Below are 23,591 nucleotides of genomic sequence, written 5' to 3'. Positions count from 1 at the left end.
TAGATCCCTCTTGGACATGTTGGCGCCATGAAGATTCCTCAGTGTTGCCCACACAACTTGGTGTCACCAGCACCAACCTCCTTGTGCCTGAGAAAGACGCAGGCTGGGAAACAGAACCCATGGGACAAGGAACTGACCCAGGAGCTGTGCAGTGTCACTAGTCTTTAGGCTAGCCTTGGCACACAGTCTCTCCTCTGAAAATCCTGGAAATGCTCTGAAGCTAATGTGGGACTGCAATACTGATAAGAGGCAATGTTAAAACAGGGGTAAGGAACCCTTTGTCTCAGGGATCACTGTGGGAGTGAGGTAGCAAGACCCCAAAATAAATTAGAGAACTGCACAAGTGGGTGGGCGCACAGAGATTTTCTGAGGTGTCAGCTACTGGCCACTCCACAAGGTAGGACACAGTCTAAAGGTCCAACCCAGTTCAACACATCCTCTGGGCTTGTAAACCATGCCCTGCTGATTTGCCAGGCCTGTCTCGATCTGGAGGATTAGGAATTCTTGTGGCATTAGGGACCAAATCCTCTCATGTGCCCTGCACTAGACCTGGACGGACAGACTTGGGGCAGGGAGAACTTTCCTGCTCAGGCCATAAAACTACAGGCTCTATTATAACACTGAAGCTGAAGGAGCTCCTGCCGCTGTGGTCTCTCCTGCCAACAACAAGTGCAATGGCCAAGCTAAACACACCATTGAAGAGTGCAGTTATATCAAGCACACACAGGTCTCAGACAGGCAAAGGCATGCTCATGCCTTGCCGCACCCTGAGGCTTACATGTGGCTGCTTTAACTGCACCCTTTGCTATGTGGCTTTGCTCACTTGACTCACAGGTAACATTATAATATTTCTTACAGTAAGGTCTCTGAAGCCTGGAAATTGCAACCATAGGTAAAACAAAGCACCTTGTAAAATGACGGCATGAGACAGACATTTTATAGTAACTCTTGCAATTTTACAATGCCCTGCATTGGTGGGGTTTAAGGTACTTTGCAAACATTCATTAAATCTCACAACCAGGAAACAGAAGTGAAATGACTTGTCTAGAGTCAAAGTGAATCATTTAGGGCAAGCTCTTGTGAGCTGAGGATGCTGGGAAGTCAGGGGAAGAGAACCTCATAGTCCAGATCCCCATTCCTGGACCAGACTGCCATGAGACACTTTAAGTAATCATATTCCATCTGGGGTTAAATCGACAGAAAGATTCCTTTCACCCTGTAGACTAGCACTTCAATGAGTTGGCCTAAAACATGGTTTTTAATATGTCCATCCTAACAGTGTAATTACTTCATACCCAAATGTCTGAGGACCTCCATCTATTACAGCTACCCCTCACCTTCTCCTGCAGCAGTTGCTGACCATTAATAACAGGACTAAAAAGTTAAAAGAAAGAAGCCGAGTCAGAGCATTGGCAAGGAATCCATGCTTCACCTTGAGAAGTTAACAAGGAGACTCTGCTCATCTTGTCGTCTGTATTCAGACGGCAAAGCCATTAAGGCTCGTGACATTTCACTGCCCTTTGCAAACTTGGAAATTCCAGGCAGTTTTGGTCCCTTTAAAAAAAAAGTGAATTAAGGGAGAAAATGCCTGAGGAGAAAGCACACCAGCCCACCAACTCCAGCAACTGCTGTGACTGCCACTAAGCGCACCAAGAGGAAATCCAGAGAGTCCTCCAGCTGAGAGTGCAGTCTCAGGACCTGCCTCCGCGTGCTCTCCCAGTCCCCGGAGTTGTCAATCACGTGGTCAGCTAATTTGCACTTCTCATCAAGCGGCAGCTGGGAGGCGATGCGCGCTTCTGCCTCTGTCTGGGCCAGGCCATTCCTCTTCATCAGTCGTAACAGCTGTGTCTGTGGATCACTACCGGGATGGGAATGAGAGACAGCCTCAGAGAAGCATCTGGAAAGGAGTGAGGCCCCCCCAATGCCTCCACATTGCAATTACAGGACACAGAGCACAGTGCTCCAGAGAACAGGACCCCTCAGCCCTATCCCAGCCAATACACCTGGTGGGGAGCAATCCCTTCCCACTCTCCAATCAGAGAGTGCTTCAGCTAAGGCATGTGACCCAGAACCTCCCCAGTTAAATGTCTCCTTTCATAAGGAACCTGCAAAACCAGCAGGATCCAAGGAACTGACCAGGTTTTTCTTAAAAGCCAGTTGAGCCAGCTTTCATTGCATCGTGGGGTCACCACTGCCAGAACGGGAGATTATACAGCACCGCCCCCAACACAAAGGGCGACCAGATAACATGGCATCAGCACCATCCCCAGCTAGCTTGGGGGGAGTGCATCAGATCCTCTACCCCAGATGGTTCTGAGAGTCCCACAGAAAGTGATTTTTGTCCATTATTAATTAGCACTATTATTTAGCATTCTTGTACTACACCCCACAGCCTACTAGCACTAAGACCCCACTGGAGATCAGGGCCCCATTGCGTTGGGGGCTGCAAAGACACCTAGCAAGACCATCTCTGCTCTGAACAGCTCACACTCTGATTAGACAAGAAACAAAAAGCAAGAGGGGAAATGGAGAGAGAGAGAGAGACTCAGAAGGATTTCCTCCCAACAGAGTGTGGTCACACTCCCTGTTAGTACCCCTTGAATTCTTAATGTTGGCTCTGTATCTTGATTTGCTGAGTCTTAACATATTCCTGCTTACTTGCATTTAACTAAAAGGCTGCATTAACAAGGGCTTTCAAAATGACACTCGTTCCCCACTTTCCTTGGCCCACTGTGGCACTTACCTGTAAACCAGCACTGTGTGTTTCATGAACTTGGTTACTGTGTTGGTCTCAAACAACAGAGGAATGTCCAGAATCACATAGCGGTAGCCTGGATGAACGAACCAACCCCCCACCAAAAACAATATGTATATATAAAATGTAAACATTACTACGTATAAGGTTTTCTTACCAAACACCTTACACACACACACACTCCATTAAAAATATGGACCGAGAATTGCATTGCTGCACAGTTGTAGCTGCCGCCCTGGGAAAAGTGAAGTACTTTCACTTTCTTCTTCCTCAAAAACAGCCGGTGTTTTTGTTCAGACTTTCAGACCAGAAGGCGAAAGCTTCAGAAAGTTGTGAGTGGCTGGAAACAGGAGGTTAGAACGGAAAACCTGATGCACCTTAGGACCAGAGCAGGCATTGCCGCTTTGCTACAATATTATCAGAGGTGGGGCTGGCTGTGCTGGGTTGCCCAACATGTCCCAAATGGGCTGGAATTTCCTATGCTGAGTGTCTGCCTCCAGACACGTTTTTGGCAAGTTTTAGCAAAAATGGTTCAGCTGTTGCAGAGAACAAGGTCGGGGAAAATATTTTGTAAAATCATTCACAGCTGTTTTGCTGAGAAGCTGCAGTGCCTCCATGCTTTGGCACAGGGACTGAAGATTGGGTGAGGTGACCCTGGGGTCAGGGATGTGCCCTTTGCTGGCCTCATGAAAATCTGCCATTTTCAGACTTACAGCTTGACCAATTTGGGCAGTTTGCACATGCTCAGCAGAGCTTTAATAAGCACCCCTCTTGTCCCCACGTTCTCTCTGCACTGAAATTGCTCTATCCCCTCTGTTCCCACGTGCTAACCAGACAGAGCATGTTCCATCCAGGGCTGTAGGAGTGAGACTTTTCCTGAAACTGCTCCTCTTGGCTGCTGTAGGTGCAGGCTTACGGATGAGAACTCAGAGCATGGAGACTGGACATATGTCTACACAGCAGCTTCCTAGCATGGGCACACAGATGTGCTCGCGCTACTCCAGCTAGCATGCTGAAAACAGCAGCATGGCCATGGCAGCCCAGGCTAGCCACCAGAGTGCAATCACACGGACTGCCTCGGTACATACTTGGGCCGCCATGGTCGCACTGCTGTGGAGTTAGTGCAGATCTGTCCACCCCTGCTGGGAAGCACCCTGCCAGCTGCCATTTAGACATACCCAGTCTCTCGCAGACGCTCAGTACCCCCCGCTGGTGTAACACAGACACACCCCGGTCATTGGCGGGCAGGATCAAACTGGGGACCTTTGGAGCTTAGTGCATGAGCCTCTACAGCATGAGCTAAAAGCCAACTGGCTCTTAGTTAAGGCTGTAGAGCAGACTCATTTATCTCTCTTTCTACATGGTCTCGGTGCCACTAGATGGGACAGAACACCACACCCAAGAGGTGTGTGGGTTACACTGGCACAAAGGTAGCATGGAGGAGAAGGAAGAAATATCCTAACTTGTTTTAAAGCAGTGGGGTGAAGAGTGGGGAGGAGCAGCACATGGACAAGCTGGAATGGAAAGGGGCCTGCTACAAGGTGGGGCTGATAGGAGCCATGAGGACAGGGACACAGCCTTTTACAACCTGAAGTTGAACCCAGGATGCCTCAGTCCCAACATTTCTTTGCTGTCAGCCAATAGCTGTGAAACCCACCAGCAGATGGTCTCGCTCATCCCCCTCTATAATGGCTGGTTCACGTAGAGGATACCAACTTACTACTGCTACCAGTGACATTAACTCAAGTGGCAGAGACCTATGCTAAGGATCTAAAGGTTCCAACCCTGCTGATAATGCACATGAAGTGCGCATGGTATTTCAGAGGGTGGTTGTTTTTTAAAAACTTAGAAAGTTACATACAGACAAAATATTAAGGTTGCAAAGTCAAGCCCTTAAAAGTTAAGAAATGGCAGAATTTAGATTAGTTGTGCATTATTCCTCATGCCCCCATCCTCCCTGCCTCTATCGGTCTGTCCCCACCACAGCCAGCCCATTCTCCCTCTGCCCCCTCCCCAAGCCTGTCCCTCCTTCTGTTATTCCCTCCCCAACCTGCCCATGCCTTGCCCTTGACCCCCTCTGTCCCTCATTCAAATCAGTGGCTTTGTCTTCCTCCTCCAGGTTGCCTGGATGACAGCAGGGAGGGAATGAAAGCGGGGGGGGGGGGGGGGAGGGAAGAGTCTCCTTGGTCTCCGTTCTGGTGTCCAGCAGCACAGTGACCCCCAGCATCTGGAAAGAGCACCTTCAAGACAAATCTAGCTCAGTCACAGGCTGGAGCATCCTCCGTGAATGCTGTGGGGATGGTGGATGCTCAGTAAGGAGGGAATGTTTAGAGAATTTTGCTGCCAGCTTCTAACAAAGCTCTGCTGAGAATCTGGAACTGGCAATTTTCAGAGGTTTATAACTCAGCCAAACTTAGATGAATTTTAAAACAGACAAAAGGCACCTCTCTGACCCCTGCAAAATTTAAAGTCTCTGCTGCAAAACATGGAGTGTTCTGAAGCTCCTTAAAGCATTTATAAGCATTTAACATGAATACCACAGAGTATTTTTCCTTAACCTTATTGTTGGAAGTTCTGAACTGTTTTTGCTGAAATTTTAAAAATAAATTCCAGCTTAACTCAGAAATCAGCATGGAAAACTGCATCCCAAATGATTACAGTTGGCAAAGTTATAAGCAACCAACCAAAGGGACTTGTTATGATCACCTAACATGTCCCATTATGATAGGTATCCCTGCCTATCATAAATAGAGAAACTCATGGTGGCAATTTCCACACAACCAAGTGTATTTATTTTATACCTTAGAACACTTCTCCTGTACTCTGCTCACTCACCTGTCTCCTCCATGATTAACACTCCAAACCTCAGAGCAGCTTCCAAGAGCCACCTTTTCTGTTTTTAGAAGAAAAACAACCTGCCACAAAAGTGTTTCCTTATTTCCCTCCAGATGGCGCCCACCATTCCACCCCAATCATCCACCATTACCCCCCAACCCTGAAAAATACACTGGTCTGAGGAGCAGCAGGGGCTATACTCAATCCTGGACTAGGTGACAGGTTTAAGGTCCTCTTGAATCATCAGGGCTACAGCAGAGAACTTGACCCCTTGAAGGGCAGGGAATCCCCTTCGCCCAATTGGTGACAGGAGTTATAGAATCACTGGGTTAGAAGGGACTGCACGGATCATCTAGTCCAGTGGTCATCAACCGGTCGATCATGATCGACTGGTCGATCCCGGAGCCTCTGCCAGTCGATTGTGATCTCCAGCCGGCAGCACAGCAGGGATCAGGCAGGCTGCCTGCCCTGGCCCCATGCCACTCCCGGAACTGGCTGGCTGCTGACATGTCACTGCAGCCCCTGCAGGGAAGGGGGTGTGCGAGGTGGCTCAATGGGAGCTGCGGAGGCAGTGCTCATGGGCATGGACAGCGCCCGGAGACCCGCTGCCCCCTCCTGCTCCAGGGGCCACAGATGTGCCAGCAGCCAGCCGCTTCCGAGAGCGGCATGGGGCCAGGGCAGGCAAGCAGCCTGCCTGAGCCCCACTGCACTGTCAACCAAGTGCTGCCTGTGGTAAGCACCTCCCAGCTGGAGTCTGCACCTCGCACCCCCTCCTGTACCCCAACCCTCTGCCCCAGGTCAGAAACCCCTCCTGCACCCAAACTCCCTCCCAGAGCCCTCACCCCCTCCTGCACCAGCCTGGAGCCCCCTCCCACACCTAAACTCCCTCCCAGAGCTTACACCCCTCACTCCTACATCCCAATCCCCTGTCCCAGGCTCAGCCAACACACACCCCACAGTTGAGAATGTTACACTGATTTGTGACAATCCCTGAAGGATGTCACAAATAACAGTAATAAAAAGTAACACTCATGAAATGTCCAGTGGCTTCTATGAGATTAGGTGCAGTGTGACCATATGACCCCTGCACCCAAACTCCCTCCCAGAGCTTGCACCTCTCATTCCTGCACCCCAACCCCCTGCCCCAGGCTCAACCCAGAGCCCCCTCCCAAACTCTGAAACCCTCAGCCCCAGCCCAGAGTCTGCACTCCCTCCCACACTCCAACCCCCTGCCCGATGAAAGTGAGTGAGAGTGGGGGAATGAAGTGAGTAGGATGGGGATGCAGGGAAGGGGCGGGGTAGATCCTGGGTTGATCTTAAATTCAAAAAGTGATCTTGTGCATAAAAAGGCTGAAGACCACTGATCTAGTCTAACCCCTGCCAAGATGCAGGATTTGCAGGATTTCTAGCCACGGCTGCTTGCTGCATTAAGGTCTGCTGTCTTGCAACTTTAACTTACAGAAAAGCTATTTTAGAACAGTTTTAGATGCTTCTCAAATTAATGAGTGTTACCTGGTTGTCTAGCCAATGCCCCCTTGTGGCCTATTAAGCACGACTCACCCTGCCGCAGGTCCCCAGCGGTCGGGTGTCACCCCTCACAGATCCAGTTCCATGGTACTTTAGCCCTCTGTCTAGCACACAGGGGTCTACCCCTCGCAGGGTGTTAGAGTCGAAAACAAAAAGGAAAACAGATGGACTGCAGAGTCATTGGCAGGACCCTTCTGCTCTGGCCTTGTCTCTATGTGGCTAGTCCCTTTTGCCAATCTTCCTTGGTCTAGTCGTCCCACCTATCAAATGGCTCGTTCAGGTACCAAGCTGCCTCAGGCTCTGGGCTGAAACCAGGCTTCCATCAGCAAAGTAGCAGCAGCGCTCTGCTCTCTTTCCTGGTCACCCACAACTGGCCCTTTTAACTCCTCTCACCAATCCCGGACGTTGGCTGCAGGGTCACTTGGGCCCACATGAACTTCCTTAACCCCATGTTGCCAGTTCCCACCAAAATGAGTTATAATTTTTTCTCCTTCTAAGGCCTGTACAGTGGGACCCATAGTGCTAAGCTACCTGGCTTTATAAGAAGGAAACATTTTAAAAAAAAAACAAACCATCCGTGGTCTTAAAAAGAGAGAGAAGCCCCATGACAGTGTAGGGTGGACCAAAGGGTTATTAGCCCTGTATCGGTTGTGTGTATCTCATTCCACGTGTGGGTCTATAAACCCTTTGTGCCATAACAAGCTCTCTCATCATCTGTAGACACTACTGCATGGGACAGAAAAAGTCAGGAAGATATCTGGTATTTTTTTTTTAATAAATGGAGAAATCTACTTTATGTATTTCTCCATCTAGATGCTGTTTTATATCCCCTCTACTTATAAAGCAAGGCGGTTTTGTTACCCAAGGCACCCAGAGATAGAAAATGAACATTAGTCTAAAAATGATCTAAAATAGCTTTTCTATGCCAAAAACGAAACACCGTCATGGCTTTAAACTCTGATCTGTTGGAGGGCAGACGTGAGGGCTGTGTATTCCGTTGGAAAACCCTCTTCCCGCTCTGCAAGACTGCAACTTATAAAGCTTTAAACTCATCAGCTGCTACAGGACTGGGCTTCAGACCAGTGGAACTTGGGGGCAGGGAAGGGATTCCATATGTGCACAAACCCAAAACCTTAGCAAAAGCCATTTGGCCTAAGACACCAAAAATAAATATCCCGAGTCAGTTGCTGTAAACTAATTAAGACAAAATCATTTGCAAAATGATAGCTGGAGCAGTTGGTAAAGCTCCCCCAATGGCTTCCATAAGCTCATTTAGATACGCCTCTTATTTCCTTTGTCTATTTCTCCAGTTTCCTTTCTTGTCACCTTCCTTCATTGGCTTACTTTCTCCCCCTGCATCTCTCTCAGGAGAGCTTGGCTTCTTCAGCTCCCTAGCAAAAGGTTATTCAGCTGTCACATAGCTCACCCTTGATAAGCTCTGCAAACTAGGCTGACTCTATTAAGACATCCCTCTGTCTACACGGAGACCTCCGAAACAGCTGGTGATCTTATCTGGCATTTGATTAGACCAAGTCTGACGGCTGTATTTGTTATATTTATCAGAGGGAAAAGCAGAACTCCAGAAACCACAGCTGTCAACCCATTTTTCACCTTATCGAGTTTAAGAGAGCTTTATGGCTTTTAGTGAAGCAGGGGGTGGAGGGGAATAATATTAGAACATTTCAGAAGGTGTGACATTATCTAAGGAGTAATCTCAGAAGAAGCCATACAATGCTTCCCTCAGACCCTACAGATGTACTTTAAACCATATAGGGGAGAAAATGTGAAGGGCAAAAATAAAAGGCAGACTTATCTGAAGAGGTACAATGAAAGGATAGCCACATTGCTAAAGGCCACTAGTGACATAGCACAAAGGCAGTCAGTCAACATTTTAGCTCCCTTTCTCCTCTAGTCCCTTTCCCTCCTAAAGGAAAAAACAAGCAAACACATATTGCTGGTCGCCAGTGTGACCAGAACCCCAGATGTCCAAGGATTCCATAACAATTGTTTAGTTTCTTACCTAACACAAAGTATTTAAAGATCTGTTTCAGCATCTCTTTCTGGATCTTAGGGTGAGTGATGGAGTTCAGCAGCTGCCGTTTTTCCGGGTGGGAGAAGATAATGTTTCCCAGAGCCTCCCGGTTTATCTCCCCACTCTCCAAGAGGATTTCATTTCCAAAGTAATGCACTATCTGCTGATAGGCTAAGAAGCGGGGCTGAACCACTGATAAAAATAAACAGCTGGAAGTTAGTGCCAATTCTGCATAACAGGAAGTGAGTGCTTACATCAGTGAAGGGTCTAAAATGAATCTCATTCACTGAACAACTGAGGTCTATTCCGTTCAAGGGAGAACATGTCTATTGACCAGCATACACTGAAGCAGGGCTGTGGAACATCTCATCCTAGGGGTCTAAAATCTACAGGAGAACCAACTTTGAATCTAGTGCTGCAGAAACAAATTTGCTAAACTTTTGTTCCAATAACACTTAAATTTCTACAGTGCCAGACACCCAAGAGATCAAATTACTTTGCAAACGTTAATTAGCGTCATCATTCTCCTAAGAGGAAGCATTATCCCAATTTTAAAGATCAGTAAACTGGGAGAAAGGACTTGCCCCAGGTTGCACAGCAAGTCAGTAGCCAAGCTGGGAAAAGACCTGCAGAATCATCATGGATTCGTCACTCTCCAGCAACTAGGTCTCAGAGGATTCTCTGCTGGAGAGGCCGTGTTTCTAACTGAACCACTAGGAGCACTCAGTAGTGATACATGTTATTTCAGTTGGTTCCTTTCAAAAGGGAAAACACTGCAGTGAGCAGAGTTGTATGAAACCCTTTATAATGTATAGTTATCAAGGGCCACAGTTTACATTTTGACGGATCTTTCTACACGCATGCCTTAAGACAGTGGTGCTTTCTACACTCATGTCCCTAGAACACGGAGGGGGGGGGGGAAGCAATGCCAGGTAGCTCAGGCCAGCCCCACGGAGGGCAGGAAGGGAGCGCCACCTCAGCAGGCCACCCAGCCTGTAGGTCAGCTTGCCACACCAATATCTGCCTTCGTGCCCAGCGCTAACTCTGCCCCAGTTGCATGTGCCTTCCCCAACCCTGAAAATCTGAGGGAGGAGGGGCAGAGGGACATGTATTGGCCCTGCCCTAGTGCTGCCGCCTGGCTGCAAGACAGAAGCTGCCCGCTGCTGAAGAAGCCTTGGCTGTGCAGTAACGGGGAGTGGGCATGGATTTGGTTAGCGATAAAGGGGGGCAAGACTGGAAAAGTTTGCGCACTGCTGCCTTGAGAGAGCACACGACTGCCATAGATTTTGTTCTATTCCAGTTGGGTGCAGAGTAGGGAGATTTTAGAAGACAGGCACAAATATTTGGCTTGTTCTAACTGAAAACTCTTGGGCTGGATGAATAGCGTAGATGGGCTCCCACAAGGGAGTAGGAGGTTACTAAATATCAAAGACGACTGAATATTAATAGGCTTAAGGTTTCCAATATCATCAGAATCAAGCCATAAGGCTTCTATAGAATACGTGAGATTCTTTGTGATAAATTGCACATGAAAGCCTGTAGGAGGCCAATTCTCAAGAGCTGTTTGCAGCTTATTATAGACTAGTGTGATGTAAGGAAAAGTATGTCATTTTAAAAAGTCATCAAACTTGCTACCCAGAGGATATACTAATAAAAAAAGTAATTGGGAGAAGGCTGGGGATAAAATGAAGTGTAAAAAAATTAATGTATATTCTCAAAAAGAAAAGGAGGACTTGTGGCACCTTAGAGGCTAACAAATTTATTAGAGCATAAGCTTTCGTGGGCTACAGCCCACTTCGTTGGATGCATAGAATGGAACACATAGCAAGATGAGATAGATTAGATACACATATATACACAAGTTGCCAAACAAACTGTGAAAGGATAATTAGTTAAGATGAGCTATTATCAGCAGAAGAAAAAAAACGTTTGTAGTAATAATCAAGGTGGCCCATTTAGACAGTTGACAAGGTGGTGTGAGGATACGTAACATGGGGAAATAAGTTTAATATGTGGAATGACCCAGCCACTCCCGTCTCTATTCAAACCCAAGTTAATGGGATCTAGTTTGCAGATTAATTCAAGCTCAGCAGTTTCTCAGTGTAGTCTGTTTTTGAAGCTTTTCTGTTGCAGAATTGCCACCCTTAAATCTTTTACTTAGTGGCCAGAGAGATTTAAGGGTGGCAATTAATCTTAACAAAAAAGCACCCACCAAACGTCTATGAATGAAGGCTGAAATGCTCTTCTGGGGGTATTGGCGACATTCACCGGTCACTGAAGCGCCACCAACAGCCCCTGACAGATAAAGAGTTGTGTCATGGTAAATTTGGTGGTGGCTGGAGGGAGAGTCACAGATTTGCAAAGAGAACTTTGTTATGCTCCTTTACAGACAGCTGCTCTACAAAGCAGTGTTCACTGCACTATGTTCTAGGAGTACAACACCCAGAGTGAAATCTCTTCGCAGTGTGGGTCATTAAAATGGGACTTTTGATTAATAATGTATCCTGTTTCCAATCCTCAAGACAGCCAGTCCACACATATCTTGTCTTAAACTGGGGAAGCAAAAGGTAACAGTTATTGACTGAACACAGAGCACCCTCTGCTGTCTAAACTCCAAAGCACCATCAGCAATTAACTCCAGATTGTCAGGGAAATATGAGAAAAGAGACCAACAATGCAAAACTAACCCTGTCTGGCAATAACATCGGCATCAATCACTGCACAGCCCAGTTCCCGGAATACTGCCACTACTGTGCTTTTTCCTGAAGCAATTCCACCGGACAGACCGACCAGGAACATCCTGCTCTGGAAAAGAAAGAAAGCTTAAATCACAACAAAATAAGACCGGGTTTCACTAATTCTGTACATGCACATGTTTGCCCTAATTTAATTCAAAGAGGATCAAACTTGTATTTCTATGGCATGTTTTCATTAGAGATCTCAAAGCACTTTAGGAACATTAATTAACCCTCACCCTCTCTTTAAGATACATAACTTCATTTTACGCACTGAGGAACTGAGATAAAAATTAAGGCCAAGATCTCTGAATGTCCGCTAGTTTGGAATGCACAATCTGAATCAAGCAGCGTCTAATTTTCAGAAGCACTGAGTATCCGCAGAGCCAGTTGGCTAACTGGAATAGTGGATGCTCAGCACTTCCAGAAGTTAGGCCCCAAGTCTCAAATGATGACTACCAAGTTAGTAGACATTTCTGAAAATGTCAGTGTAAGTGACTTGTCCAGGGTTATAACAAAAAGCAGTAACAGAAATGGGAAGAGAACTTAGCCCCTCCCTGCTCATAACATCCAACCCCGAGATGAAGAACTTTGTGGATGGTCAGGGAGAGCATCCCAGCTGATCTCAGGTGGGATGCACCTGCAGAAAGGCTGCCTCTAACATAACCAGCATCCACACCACATTGAGCCTTATCAACACATTAAACTGCACCAGCAAACTAACGTCAAATCAGTGCTATCTATGGCAAACGTGCAGTGTGCTCTATGCAAAAGGCAATAGTAAGGTAGCAGGCTGTTATTTTCTACACTAACTGAAGGTTCCACATGTCTCAGAGGGTAACTACATAGAGTTTATTTAGTAATCCAACCAATTTGCTCAGAACTATGAATCTCACTGGCACCCATGTTACTTTGCTAACACATTAAACATCCTAAGATTTAGTTTGTTGCGAGTTAAGATTAATTTAATACGCTTCAGGGCCGGAACAACTCCGTTCTGATCACCTCATCCAACTGCCTGTCTAGCACAGACCTGAGCATTTCACCCACTGGTTCATGCATCAAGCCCATTTCTTTTAGCTGAATTAGAGCATTTTTCTTTAAAGAACATCCAGTCTTGATTTTAAGGGATGGAGAATTCACCATACCCCTAAATTCTAATGACTAATTACCATCACTGTTAATAATGTGTGCCTTATTTTTAGTCTGAATTTATCTAGCTTCAGTTTCCACTGGATCTTCTTATGCCTTTGTCTTCCCGATTAAAGAACCACCTACTATCAGAAATATTCTTCCCTTTAGGTCTCTATGGATTATGATTCAAGCCACCTGGTAACTTTCGCTTGCTCAATATATTTGGCTTATTGCTCTTCTCCAGTCTCTCAACATAAAACATACTTTCCAGAAACATTCTTACAGCTCTTTTCCGAATGCTTTTCAAACTTTCAACATCCTTTTTGAAGCAGACAAACCAGAACTGGACCCAATATTCCAGAAATGATCTCCCCAGTGCCCTATACAGAGGTCAGTGTTTTTTCTGATGAGCAGAGATATCTAAAAAGATACAAAATACAGCAAGTTTCCCCTATTTTGGAGAGTCTGGTTTGACTTATAAACAATCCAACCTCTTCAACATTAGAGCTCCCTTTTTTTTCCAGTGAAGAAAACTCTTCTGCCAAATGCAGTGTTGGGGGCAAAGAGTAAGTAAATCTCAGTCTAACAGTGTTTCGCAATCTGCTCATTTTTAGCTCCTCTGCACTTGTTTGTTCAAAGGACTTTAAATCCCTTCCAGTGCAGAAATAGTAAAATATACTAAGTTTGACACCATTTCTTCCCTATATATAAATGTGGATGTGTATCATAACTTATCACACAAGCATTAAGTCACTGGATGCCACAGGAACCACTCCCCCCATACAGGCAGCAGAAGGTATACAAATATATTATTTCTGGTAAATGATAAGCATTCTTTGTGCTGTGTACTGTGACTATTCTTTGAAATTATTACAGAGAAGCAGCTATTTAGACTAGAAGGATCCTCAACTCTACCTCAAATAACTCTCCATTAAACAACCACCATGTAGCTAATCATAGAATATAAGGGTTGGAAGGAATCTCAGGAGATCATCTAGTCCAACCCCCTGCTCAAAGCAGGACCAATCCCCAACTAAATCATCCCAGCCAGGGCTTTGTCAAGCCTGACCTTAAAAACTTCTAAGGAAGGAGATTCCACCACCTCCCTAGGTAACGCATTCCAGTGTTTTACCACCCTCCTAGTGAAAAAGTTTTTTGTAATATCCAACCTAAACCTCCCCCACTACAACTTGAGACCATTACTCCTCATTCTGTCACCTGCTACCACTGAGAACAGTCTAGATCCATCCTCTTTGGAACCCCCTTTCAGGTAGTTGAAAGCAACTATCAAATCCCCCCTCATTCTTCTCTTCTGCAGACTAAACAATCCCAGTTCCCTCAGCCTCTCCTCATAAGTCATGTGTTCCAGTCCCCATATCATTGTCGTTGCCCTCCGGTGGACTCTCTCCAATTTTTCCACACCCTTCTTGTAGTGTGGGGCCCAAAACTGGACACAGTACTCCAGATGAGGCCTCACCAATGTCGAAGAGAGGGGAACGATCACGTCCCTTGATCTGCTGGCAATGCCCCTACTTATACAGCCCAAAATGCCATTGGCCTTCCTGGCAACAAGGGCACACTGTTGACTCATATCCAGCTTCTCGTCCACTGTAACCCCTAGGTCCTTTTCTGCAGAACTGCTGCCGAGCCATTCGGTCCTTAGTTTGTAGCGGTGCATTGGATTCTTCCGTCCTAAGTGCAGGACTCTGCACTTTCCTTGTTGAACCTCAGATTTCTTTTGGCCCAATCCTCTCATTTGTTTAGGTCCCTCTATATGCTATCCCTAACCTCCAGCGTATCTACCTCTCTTCCCAGTTTAGTGTCATCTGCAAACTTGCTGAGGGTGTAGTCCATGTCATCCTCCAGATCACGAATGAAGATCTTGAACAAAACCAGCCCCCAGGACTGACCTTTGGGGCATGCCGCTTGATACTGGCTGCCAACTAGACATGGAGCCATTGATCACTACCTGTTGAGCCCGACAATCTAACCAGCATTTTATCCACCTTTAGTCCATTCATCCAGCCCATACTTCTTTAACTTGCTGGCAAGAATACTGTGGGAGACCGTATCCAAAGCTTTACTAAAGTCAAGGAATAACACGTCCACTGCTTTCCACTCATCCACAGAGCCAGTTATCTCGTCATGGAAAGCAATCAGGTTAGTCAGGCATGACTTGCCCTTGGTGAATCCATGCTGACTGTTCCTGATCACTTTCCTCTCATGCAAGTGCTTCAGAATTGATTCCTTGAGGACCTGGTCCATGATTTTTCCAGGGACTGAGGTGAGGCTGACTGGCCTGTAGTTCCCAGGATCATCCTCCTTCCCTTTTTAAAGATGGGCACTACATTAGTCTTTTTCAAGTCTTCCGGGACTTCCCCCGATTGCCATGAGTTTTCAAAGATAATGACCAATGGCTCTGCAATCACATCTGCCAACTCCTTTAGCACCCTCTGATGCAGCACATCCCACCCCATGGACTTGTGCTCATCCAGCTTTTCTAAGTAGTCCTGAATCACTTCTTTCTCCACAGAGGGCTGGTCACCTCCTCCCCATGCTGTGCTGCCCAGTGCAGCAGTCTGGGAGCAGACCTTGTTTGTGAAGACAGAGGCAAAAAAGCATTGAGTACATTAGCTTTTTTCACATCCTCTGTCACTAGGTTCGCAAAAAGAAAAGGAGTACTTGTGGCACCTTAGAGACTAACCAATTTATTTGAGCATGAGCTTTCGTGAGCTACAGCTCACTTCATCAGATGTTTACCGCATTTGCTCCAACCCCTCAGACAGAGACAAACACCTACAAGATCTCTGTCAAGCTTTCTTACAACTACAATACCCACCTGCAGAAGTAAAGAAACAGATTGATAGAGCCAGAAGAGTTCCCAGAAGTTACCTACTACAGGACAGGCCTAACAAAGAAAATAACAGAACGCCACTAGCCGTCACCTTCAGCCCCCAACTAAAACCCCTCCAACGCATTATTAAGGATCTACAACCTATCCTAAAGGATGACCCAACACTCTCACAAGTCTTGGGAGACAGGCCAGTCCTTGCCTACAGACAGCCCCGCAACCTGAAGCAAATACTCACCAACAACCACATACCACACAACAGAACCACTAACCCAGGAACTTATCCTTGCAACAAAGCCCGTTGCCAATTGTGCCCACATATCTATTCAGGGGACACCATCACAGGGCCTAATAACATCAGCCACACTATCAGAGGCTCGTTCACCTGCACATCCACCAATGTGATCTATGCCATCATGTGCCAGCAATGCCCCTCTGCCATGTACATTGGTCAAACTGGACAGTCTCTACGTAAAAGAATAAATGGACACAAATCAGATGTCAAGAATTATAACATTCATAAACCAGTCGGAGAACACTTCAATCTCTCTGGTCACGCAATCACAGACATGAAGGTCGCTATCTTAAAACAAAAAAACTTCAAATCCAGACTCCAGCGAGAAACTGCTGAATTGGAATTCATTTGCAAATTGGATACTATTAATTTAGGCTTAAATAGAGACTGGGAGTGGCTAAGTCATTATGCAAGGTAGCCTGTTTCCTCTTGTTTTTTCCTACCCCCCCCCCCCCAGATGTTCTGGTTTAACTTGGATTTAAACCTGGAGAATGGTCAGTTTAGATGAGCTATTACCAGCAGGAGAGTGAGTTTGTGTGTGTATGGGGGTGGGGGGGATGTGAGAAAACCTTGATCTATGCAGGAAATAGCCCGACTTGATTATGTAAAGAGTTGTCACTTTGGATGGGCTAGCACCAGCAGGAGAGTGAATTTGTGTGGGGGGTGGAGGGTGAGAAAACCTGGATTTGTGCTGGAAATGGCCCACCTGTTGATCACTTTAGATAAGCTATTACCAGCAGGACAGTGGGGTGGGAGGAGGTATTGTTTCATGATTTCTGTGTGTATATAAAGTCTGCTGCAGTTTCCACGGTAAACATCTGATGAAGTGAGCTGTAGCTCACGAAAGCTCATGCTCAAATAAATTGGTTAGTCTCTAAGGTGCCACAAGTACTCCTTTTCTTTTTGCAAATACAGACTAACACGGCTGTTCCTCTGAAACCTGTCACTAGGTTGACTCCCTCATTCAGTAAGGGGCACACACTTTTCTTGACTTTCTTCTTGTTGCTAACATACCTAAAGAAACCCTTCTTGTTACTCTTAACATCCCTTGCTAGCTGCAACTCCAGGTGTGATTTGGCCTTCCGGATTTCACTCCTGCATGCCTGAGCAATATTTTTATACTCCTCCCTCCTCATTTGTCCAATCTTCCACTTCTTGTAAGCTTCCTTTTTGTGTTTAAGATCAGCAAGGATTTCACTGTTAAGCCAAGCTGGTCGCCTACCATATTTACTATTTTTTCTACACATCGGGATGGTTTGTCCCTGTAACCTCAATAAGGATTCTTTAAAATACAGCCAGCTCTCCTGGACTCCTTTCCCCCTCATGTTATTCTCCCAGGGATCCTGTCCATCAGTTCCCAGAGGGAGTCAAAGTCTGCTTTTCTGAAGGCCAGGGTCCATATTCCGCTGCTCTGCTTTCTTCCTTGTGTCAGGATCCTGAACTCAACCATCTCATGGTCACTGCCTCCCAGGTTCCCATCCACTTTTGCTTCCCCTACTAATTCTTCCTGGTTTGTGAGCAGCAGGTCAAAAAGAGCTCTGCCCCCACTTGGTTCCTCCAGCACTTGCACCAGGAAATTGTCCCCTACACTTTCCAAAAACTTCCTGGATTGTCTGTGCATCGCTGTATTGCTCTCCCAGCATATCTCAGGGTGATTGAAGTCTCCCATGAGAACCAGGGCCTGCAATCTAGTAACTTCCGTTAGTTGCTGGAAGAAAGCCTCGTCCACCTCATCCCCCTGGTCTGGTGGTCTATAGCAGACTCCCACCATGACATCACCCTTGATGCTCACACTTCTAAACTTAATCCAGAAACTTTCAGGTTTTTCTGCAGTTTCATACTGGAGCTCTGAGCTGTCATACTTCTCTCTTACATACAATGCAACTCCCCCACTTCCAATTACTGTACAACAATGGTTCTCAAACTGTGGGTCAGGACTCCAAAGTGGATCACAACTCTCTCTGAATGTGGTCGCCAGGCCTGGCTGAGACTTGCTGTGGCCCAGGGCCGAAGCCCAAGCCCCACTGCCCAGGGCTGAAGCCTGAGGGCTTCAGCTCTGGGCAGCAAGACGCAGGTTGCAGGCCTCCTGCCTGGATCAGTGGGGCTCGGGCAGGTTCAGGCTTTGGTCCCCCCCCGGGGTTGTGAAGTAATTTTTGTTGTCAGAAGGGGGTCATGATGCAATGAAGTTTGAGAACCCTGGCTATAAGGATGCTGCTTGAAGTTGGGTTGGTTGCCCACAAGATGTAACCCTTCCCTCCATTAAAAAGGAAGTGAAGCTATGCCTATAAACCTAATAAGCTTACATTTATATAGTACCTTTCATCCAGAGGGCTCACTAAGATGGTTGTCAAATTTTACTAGCCAGCTCCAAACATTGTGTGTACACACACAGCCACCTCAAGAGGGATGTGTCCATCATGTTCCAGCACAAATTACCACTGATCAGCAGTACAGGCGCAATAAAAATTAACAGATCCAAAAGAAACCACTGGAAGGAATTTAAGGAGGCAGAATATAATTATCCAAGAGAGTTTGATCAACACATTTTGGTATTAACTTAGTTGTGCAAAAAGAGCTCCAGAGTCTTTAATAACCACAGGTTTCAGAGTAGCAGCCGTGTTAGTCTGTATTCGCAAAAAGAACAGGATGACTCGTGGCACCTTAGAGACTAACTAGTTTATCTGAGCATAAGCTTTCGTGAGCTACAGCTCACTTCATCGGATGCATTCAGTGGAAAATACAGTGTGGAGATTTATATACACAGAACATGAAACAATGGGCGTTACCATACACACTGTAAGGAGAGTGATCACTTAAGATGAGCTATTACCAGCAGGAGAGCAGGGGGCGGGGGGGCAGAAAACCTTTTGTAGGGATAAATCAATGTGGGCCATTTCCAGCAGTTGACAAGAAAGTCTGAGGAACAGTGCGGGGGGAGGAATAAACATGGGGAAATAGTTTTACTTTGTGTAATGACCCATCCACTCCCAGCCTCTATTCAAGCCTAAGTTAATTGTATCCAGTTTGCAAATTAATTCCAATTCAGCAGTCTCTCATTGGAGTCTGTTTTTGAAGTCTTTTTGTTGTAATATTGCGACTTTTAGGTCTGTAATCAAGTGACCAAGAACAAATGGACACAAATCAGACGTCAAGAATTATAACATTCATAAACCAGTCAGAGAACACTTCAATCTCTCTGGTCACTATTTCCCCATGTTTATTCCTCCCCCCGCAAACTGTTCCTCAGACTTTCTTGTCAACGGCTGGAAATGGCCCATCTTGATTGTCACTAAAAGATTCCCCCCCCCTCCCCGCTGGTATTAGCTCATCTTAAGTGATCACTCATTACAGTGTGTATGGTAACACCCATTGTTTCATGTTCTCTGTGTATATAAATCTCCACACTGTATTTTCCACTGAATGTATCTGATGAAGTGAGCTGTAGCTCATGAAAGCTTATGCTCAAATAAATTTGTTAGTCTCTAAGGTGCCACAAGTCCTCCTGTTCTTTTTAATAACCATGAGTGGTACATCTCATCTGCAAATCTTGGCTACTTACATATTAAAGGGTGGCACTGGATGTGCTTCTTTTCCTTTTCGCTGGTGATCTGTATGTGTATCTATCATATAGATCAAATTTCATAGTCCTGTAAATAGGACAGATAGAGGCAGGCCGTGAACTAGTGATGCCAGAGGCCTAATGGGGGGGCGTTTCCAGAAGATTCTGTGGCAGTTGGAGGCAACTCTTCAAAGGGGGAAACTGTGCCAGGCTGTAACATGAAGGAAGCCAATACCAGATGCCCTGCATAACTATTGCACTGAAACTCACTAGTTCTGCTGCTGTCAGTACCCAAGGAGGTACTCAAGTATCCCGATACTGCTTGGAACGAGAGGCAAGGGCATGTTCCTACTTGTTCTTCAAAAAAGCTTAGGAAAGCAGACTGGGTCAGGCAGTCCCAACGTAACGAGATCCAGGAGGGATTAATAAGGAAATCAGAAATAGAAAGACTACTAATAGTGAAGTCAGTTTTTCACAAGACTCTGACAAGTCACCTTGCTGCCAGTTGAGGAAGACCGAACCATGCATTCCTACTTCAGTGAGCTTTGGATCTGGACATTAGGGCCTAATTCTCCATTCCCTTGCACCCTGAGTCATCACTTACCCCACAGGTGGGGTAACTTTTTGGCCCAAGGTCCACAGCAGGGTATGTAAATTGTACAGTGGGCCATGAATGCTCACAAAATTGGGGGCTGGGGTGTGGGCTCTGGCTGGGGGTGCAGGCTCTGGGGTGGGACGAGAAATGATGAGTTCAGGATACAGGAAGAGGCTCCGGGCTGGGGCTGAGGGGTTGGCAGTGCAGGAGGACTGTTTTAACAGTTACCTTTTAGATTTCCATAAGGTGCTTGATTTAGTGCTGAATCATAGAATATCAAGGTTGGAAGGGACCTCAGGAGGTCATCTAGTCCAACCCCCTGCTCAAACTAGGACCTTCTTGATGTTCTGATTAAAAATTTACCATACAAAAATGTAGTCCAATGGTCCTCAAGCTTTTGTATTGGTGACCCATTTCACACAGCAAACCTCTGAGTGCAACCACCCTTATGAATTAAAAACACTTTTTAAATATTTAACACTATTATAAATGCTGGAGGTAAAGCATGGTTTGGGAGCAAAGGCTGACAGTTTGCAACCCCTCCGTGTAATAACCTTGTGATCCCCTGAGGGGCCATGACCCCCAGTTTGAGAACCCCTGATGTAGGCCATATTAAATGGATTAAAAACTGGTTAACTGAAGAAATTGTATATGGGGAATCAAAGCCCTACAGAGTGCTTCTAGTAAGGTCCTGAAGGGATCTGTTCTCAGCTCAATGCTATTCAATATACTTCTAAAGAGATCTGCTCTAGGAATTATTTTGGGGAAGTTCTCTGGTTTGTTATGCAGGAGGTCAAAGGATCACAACTCTCCCTTCTAGCCTTGGAATCTATGAATTTCTTTAATTATCTGAAAGAAAATATAAAATCATTGGTTTCAGAGTAGCAGCCATGTTAGTCTGTATTTGCAAAAAGAAAAAGGAGTACTTGTGGCACCTTAGAGATTAACAAGTTTGAGCATAAGCTTCCGTGAGCTACAGCTCACTTCATCGGATGCATTCAGTGGAAAATACATCCAATGAAGCGAGCTGTAGCTCACGAAAGCTTATGCTCAAATAAATTTGTTAGTCTCTAAGGTGCCACAAGTACTTTTTTTTATAAAATCATTGCTAGTCCAATGCACAAATGACAAAAATTGGGAGACTGGTAAATAATGATGGGGACAGATCAGTTATACATACGAATTTGGATTGCTTGGTAAAATGGTGGGCTCAGATGAACAGCATGTTTTAATACAGTCAAATGTAAGGTCATATGCTGAGGAACAGAGTGAGGGTCACACTTATAAGATGGGGGACTGTACCCTGGAATGTAGTGACATGGGGTTATGGTACATAACCCACTGAAAAGACGCTCCCAGTGCAATGCTGTAGCTAAGAGGGCACACATGATACTTGGATACTTAAGCAGGAGAATACAGATTATCAGCTCTGTACAGCATTTTGGAGGAGTTTATTGGAAGGCTGTATCCATTGCTTGTGTCCACACTTTAAAGAGGATGTTGAAAATTGGAAGAGGTTCAGAAGAGAGCTGCTAGAATGATGTGAGGTCTGGAAAGCCTGCGAGAGTAGCGAGAGACTAAAGAAGCTCGATCTATTTAGCATATCCAAGAAATGACTTGACCATGGTCTATGACTAGACCACTGGAGAAGAGATTTCTGAACATAAATGGTTCTTTAATCTACCAGAAAAAAGCATAACAAGATCCTATGGACAAAAGTTGAAGCTAGGCACTTCAGACTATAAATAAGGCATATAGTTTTAACAGTGAAGGTAGTTAGTCATTGGAATGACTTACCTAGGGATGCAGTGGATTCTCCATCACTTGAAGTCTTTACTTGTAGACTTGATATATTTCTAAAAAAAATATGCTATAATTCAAACAGAACTTATGGGCTTCATTCAAAACTTACTGGGTGAGATGTCATGGCCTGTGTTAATTCAGGAGGTCAGTTTAGAGGATCACAATCACAGAAATGGATAATCATTATCCCTTCTGATCTGAAAAAATAATCTAGGAATTGGTGAATATTGAGTCCTTGGCCCCTTATCACACAAGGAATGGGCCCCAAACCAAAATGTTTGATCTTAACTTGCGAGCAGCTCAATATTCAAACTTTTCAAGGCCAGCCCATCTCAGTATCACTCATCCCATTTTATTTTTTAAATGGAACATCCTGATTCTGATGGGATTGTCTACCTAGACTCTTGAACTGGGAGGAAGGGCAGAAGTACCAGTGAATGGAGAGACGGATGAACAGGAGAGGGAGTTTCAAGGTGAGCAGGGGCAGCTGGCACCAGGGTGGGAAGGAGAATCCCAGGAGCTTCTACTTCCATACTGATGGTAGTTCCTTGGCAGCTGGTCCCCCACTCCGGTGGCTTGCATCCAATGCAGTCCCCATCCCACCCCTGGCAGCTGGGATGCACATGCTCCAGCCCCTGCCATGGGCCAGGTATTTCCATTAGGAAGAAGGGACCGGGCGAGGCCACGCCCTGACAGCCAGCCCAATGTTGTGCATCACTATGGTCCTGCTCTCCTCTCCACCCCCACGCCACAGCAGTGGGACACAGCCAGGGCCTGCCCTCTCCCCCACAAGACATTGTGGGGACAGAACACGGATCCACTCCCCTCCAGACTGCCGTTCCGGGGTGCTAGCCTCCCCACCTTGAAAAGCCTGCCCACGGACTGCCCCCCGGGCCCGCGAGGCGAACCCTTCCAGGCACGTGGGGGGAGCCCTGGGCCAGGCGGGCCCCGCAGGCGGCTCGGGGCGGGCGGGGCGCCACGCCAGCTGCTCTCCGGGGGTGGGGGGGGCGAGCTCCCCGGCGCCTCGGACTGGAGCCCACGGGGCCTTAGGAGCCGCGGCGCCGAGCGCTCGCTCCAGGGGACACGCCCGCAGTCCGGCCCCGGGGACAGGGCACGTCGCGCCCAGGCCGGGCCCGGGGAGTCCCCCCGGCCCAGCCACGGGACAGGCCCCCCCGGGCCACGATGCGGGCCCCGGGACGGCGGAGGGCAGAGCCGCTCCCTGAGGAGCGGGCCCGGGGCGGGGGGGGCGGTTTGCCCCGGCCGGGCCGAGCGGCCTGCCAGTGCCGCGGGGTGACCGCCCCCCGTGGCAGGGGGCGCCGGGCCGAGCGGTCACGTGTCGGGAGCGGGATCACCGGCGGATCTGGCCCGGCCCCCACCTCAGCCTCCGTCCGTCCGTCCGTCCGTCGGTCGGTCGGTCCCTCACCCCTGACCCGGGGCCCCCCTCAGCCCCGCCACTGTCCTGCCCTTTCA

The 23,591-nt window shown here is 46.8% G+C and overlaps 1 protein-coding gene across 6 annotated transcripts; it reads right to left on the bottom strand.

Moving 5' to 3' along the window:
• Positions 1–920: 920 nt before the first annotated feature.
• On the bottom strand, positions 921–23,591 carry DCAKD (dephospho-CoA kinase domain containing). Of its 6 annotated transcripts, none has more exons than XM_073326326.1 (6): positions 23,498–23,574; positions 22,116–22,174; positions 11,837–11,954; positions 9,138–9,341; positions 2,744–2,831; positions 921–1,858 (listed from the first exon to the last, which is right to left on the bottom strand). In XM_073326326.1, exons 3-6 carry the CDS (start codon positions 11,946–11,948, stop codon positions 1,573–1,575), a joined length of 690 nt encoding a protein of 229 aa, XP_073182427.1. In that variant the 5' UTR covers positions 11,949–11,954; positions 22,116–22,174; positions 23,498–23,574; the 3' UTR covers positions 921–1,572. The 6 variants fall into 6 exon arrangements, with proteins under 6 accessions (XP_073182427.1, XP_073182429.1, XP_073182428.1 ...); XM_073326328.1 differs by having other exon boundaries at positions 11,837–11,949; XM_073326327.1 differs by lacking the exon at positions 23,498–23,574 and adding an exon at positions 22,553–23,489.

This window comes from Lepidochelys kempii, chromosome 27, assembly GCF_965140265.1.
Source record: "Lepidochelys kempii isolate rLepKem1 chromosome 27, rLepKem1.hap2, whole genome shotgun sequence".
Classification (NCBI taxonomy): domain Eukaryota; kingdom Metazoa; phylum Chordata; order Testudines; family Cheloniidae; genus Lepidochelys; species Lepidochelys kempii.
Note: the sequence above shows the minus strand (reverse complement) of the source record. Positions and strands in the feature narration are given on the sequence as shown.

Coding starts and splice junctions, on each gene's coding strand:
- DCAKD (XM_073326323.1), bottom strand. CDS start 22,918: ATGTCTTGTGGGGGAGAGGGCAGGCCCTGGCTGTGTCCCACTGCTGTG. Junction 9,342..11,836: donor CGATGTTATTGCCAGACAGG/GTTAGTTTTGCA, acceptor TATTTTTATCAG/TGGTTCAGCCCCGCTTCTTA. Junction 1,859..2,743: donor CACACAGTGCTGGTTTACAG/GTAAGTGCCACA, acceptor CCATCCCGGTAG/TGATCCACAGACACAGCTGT.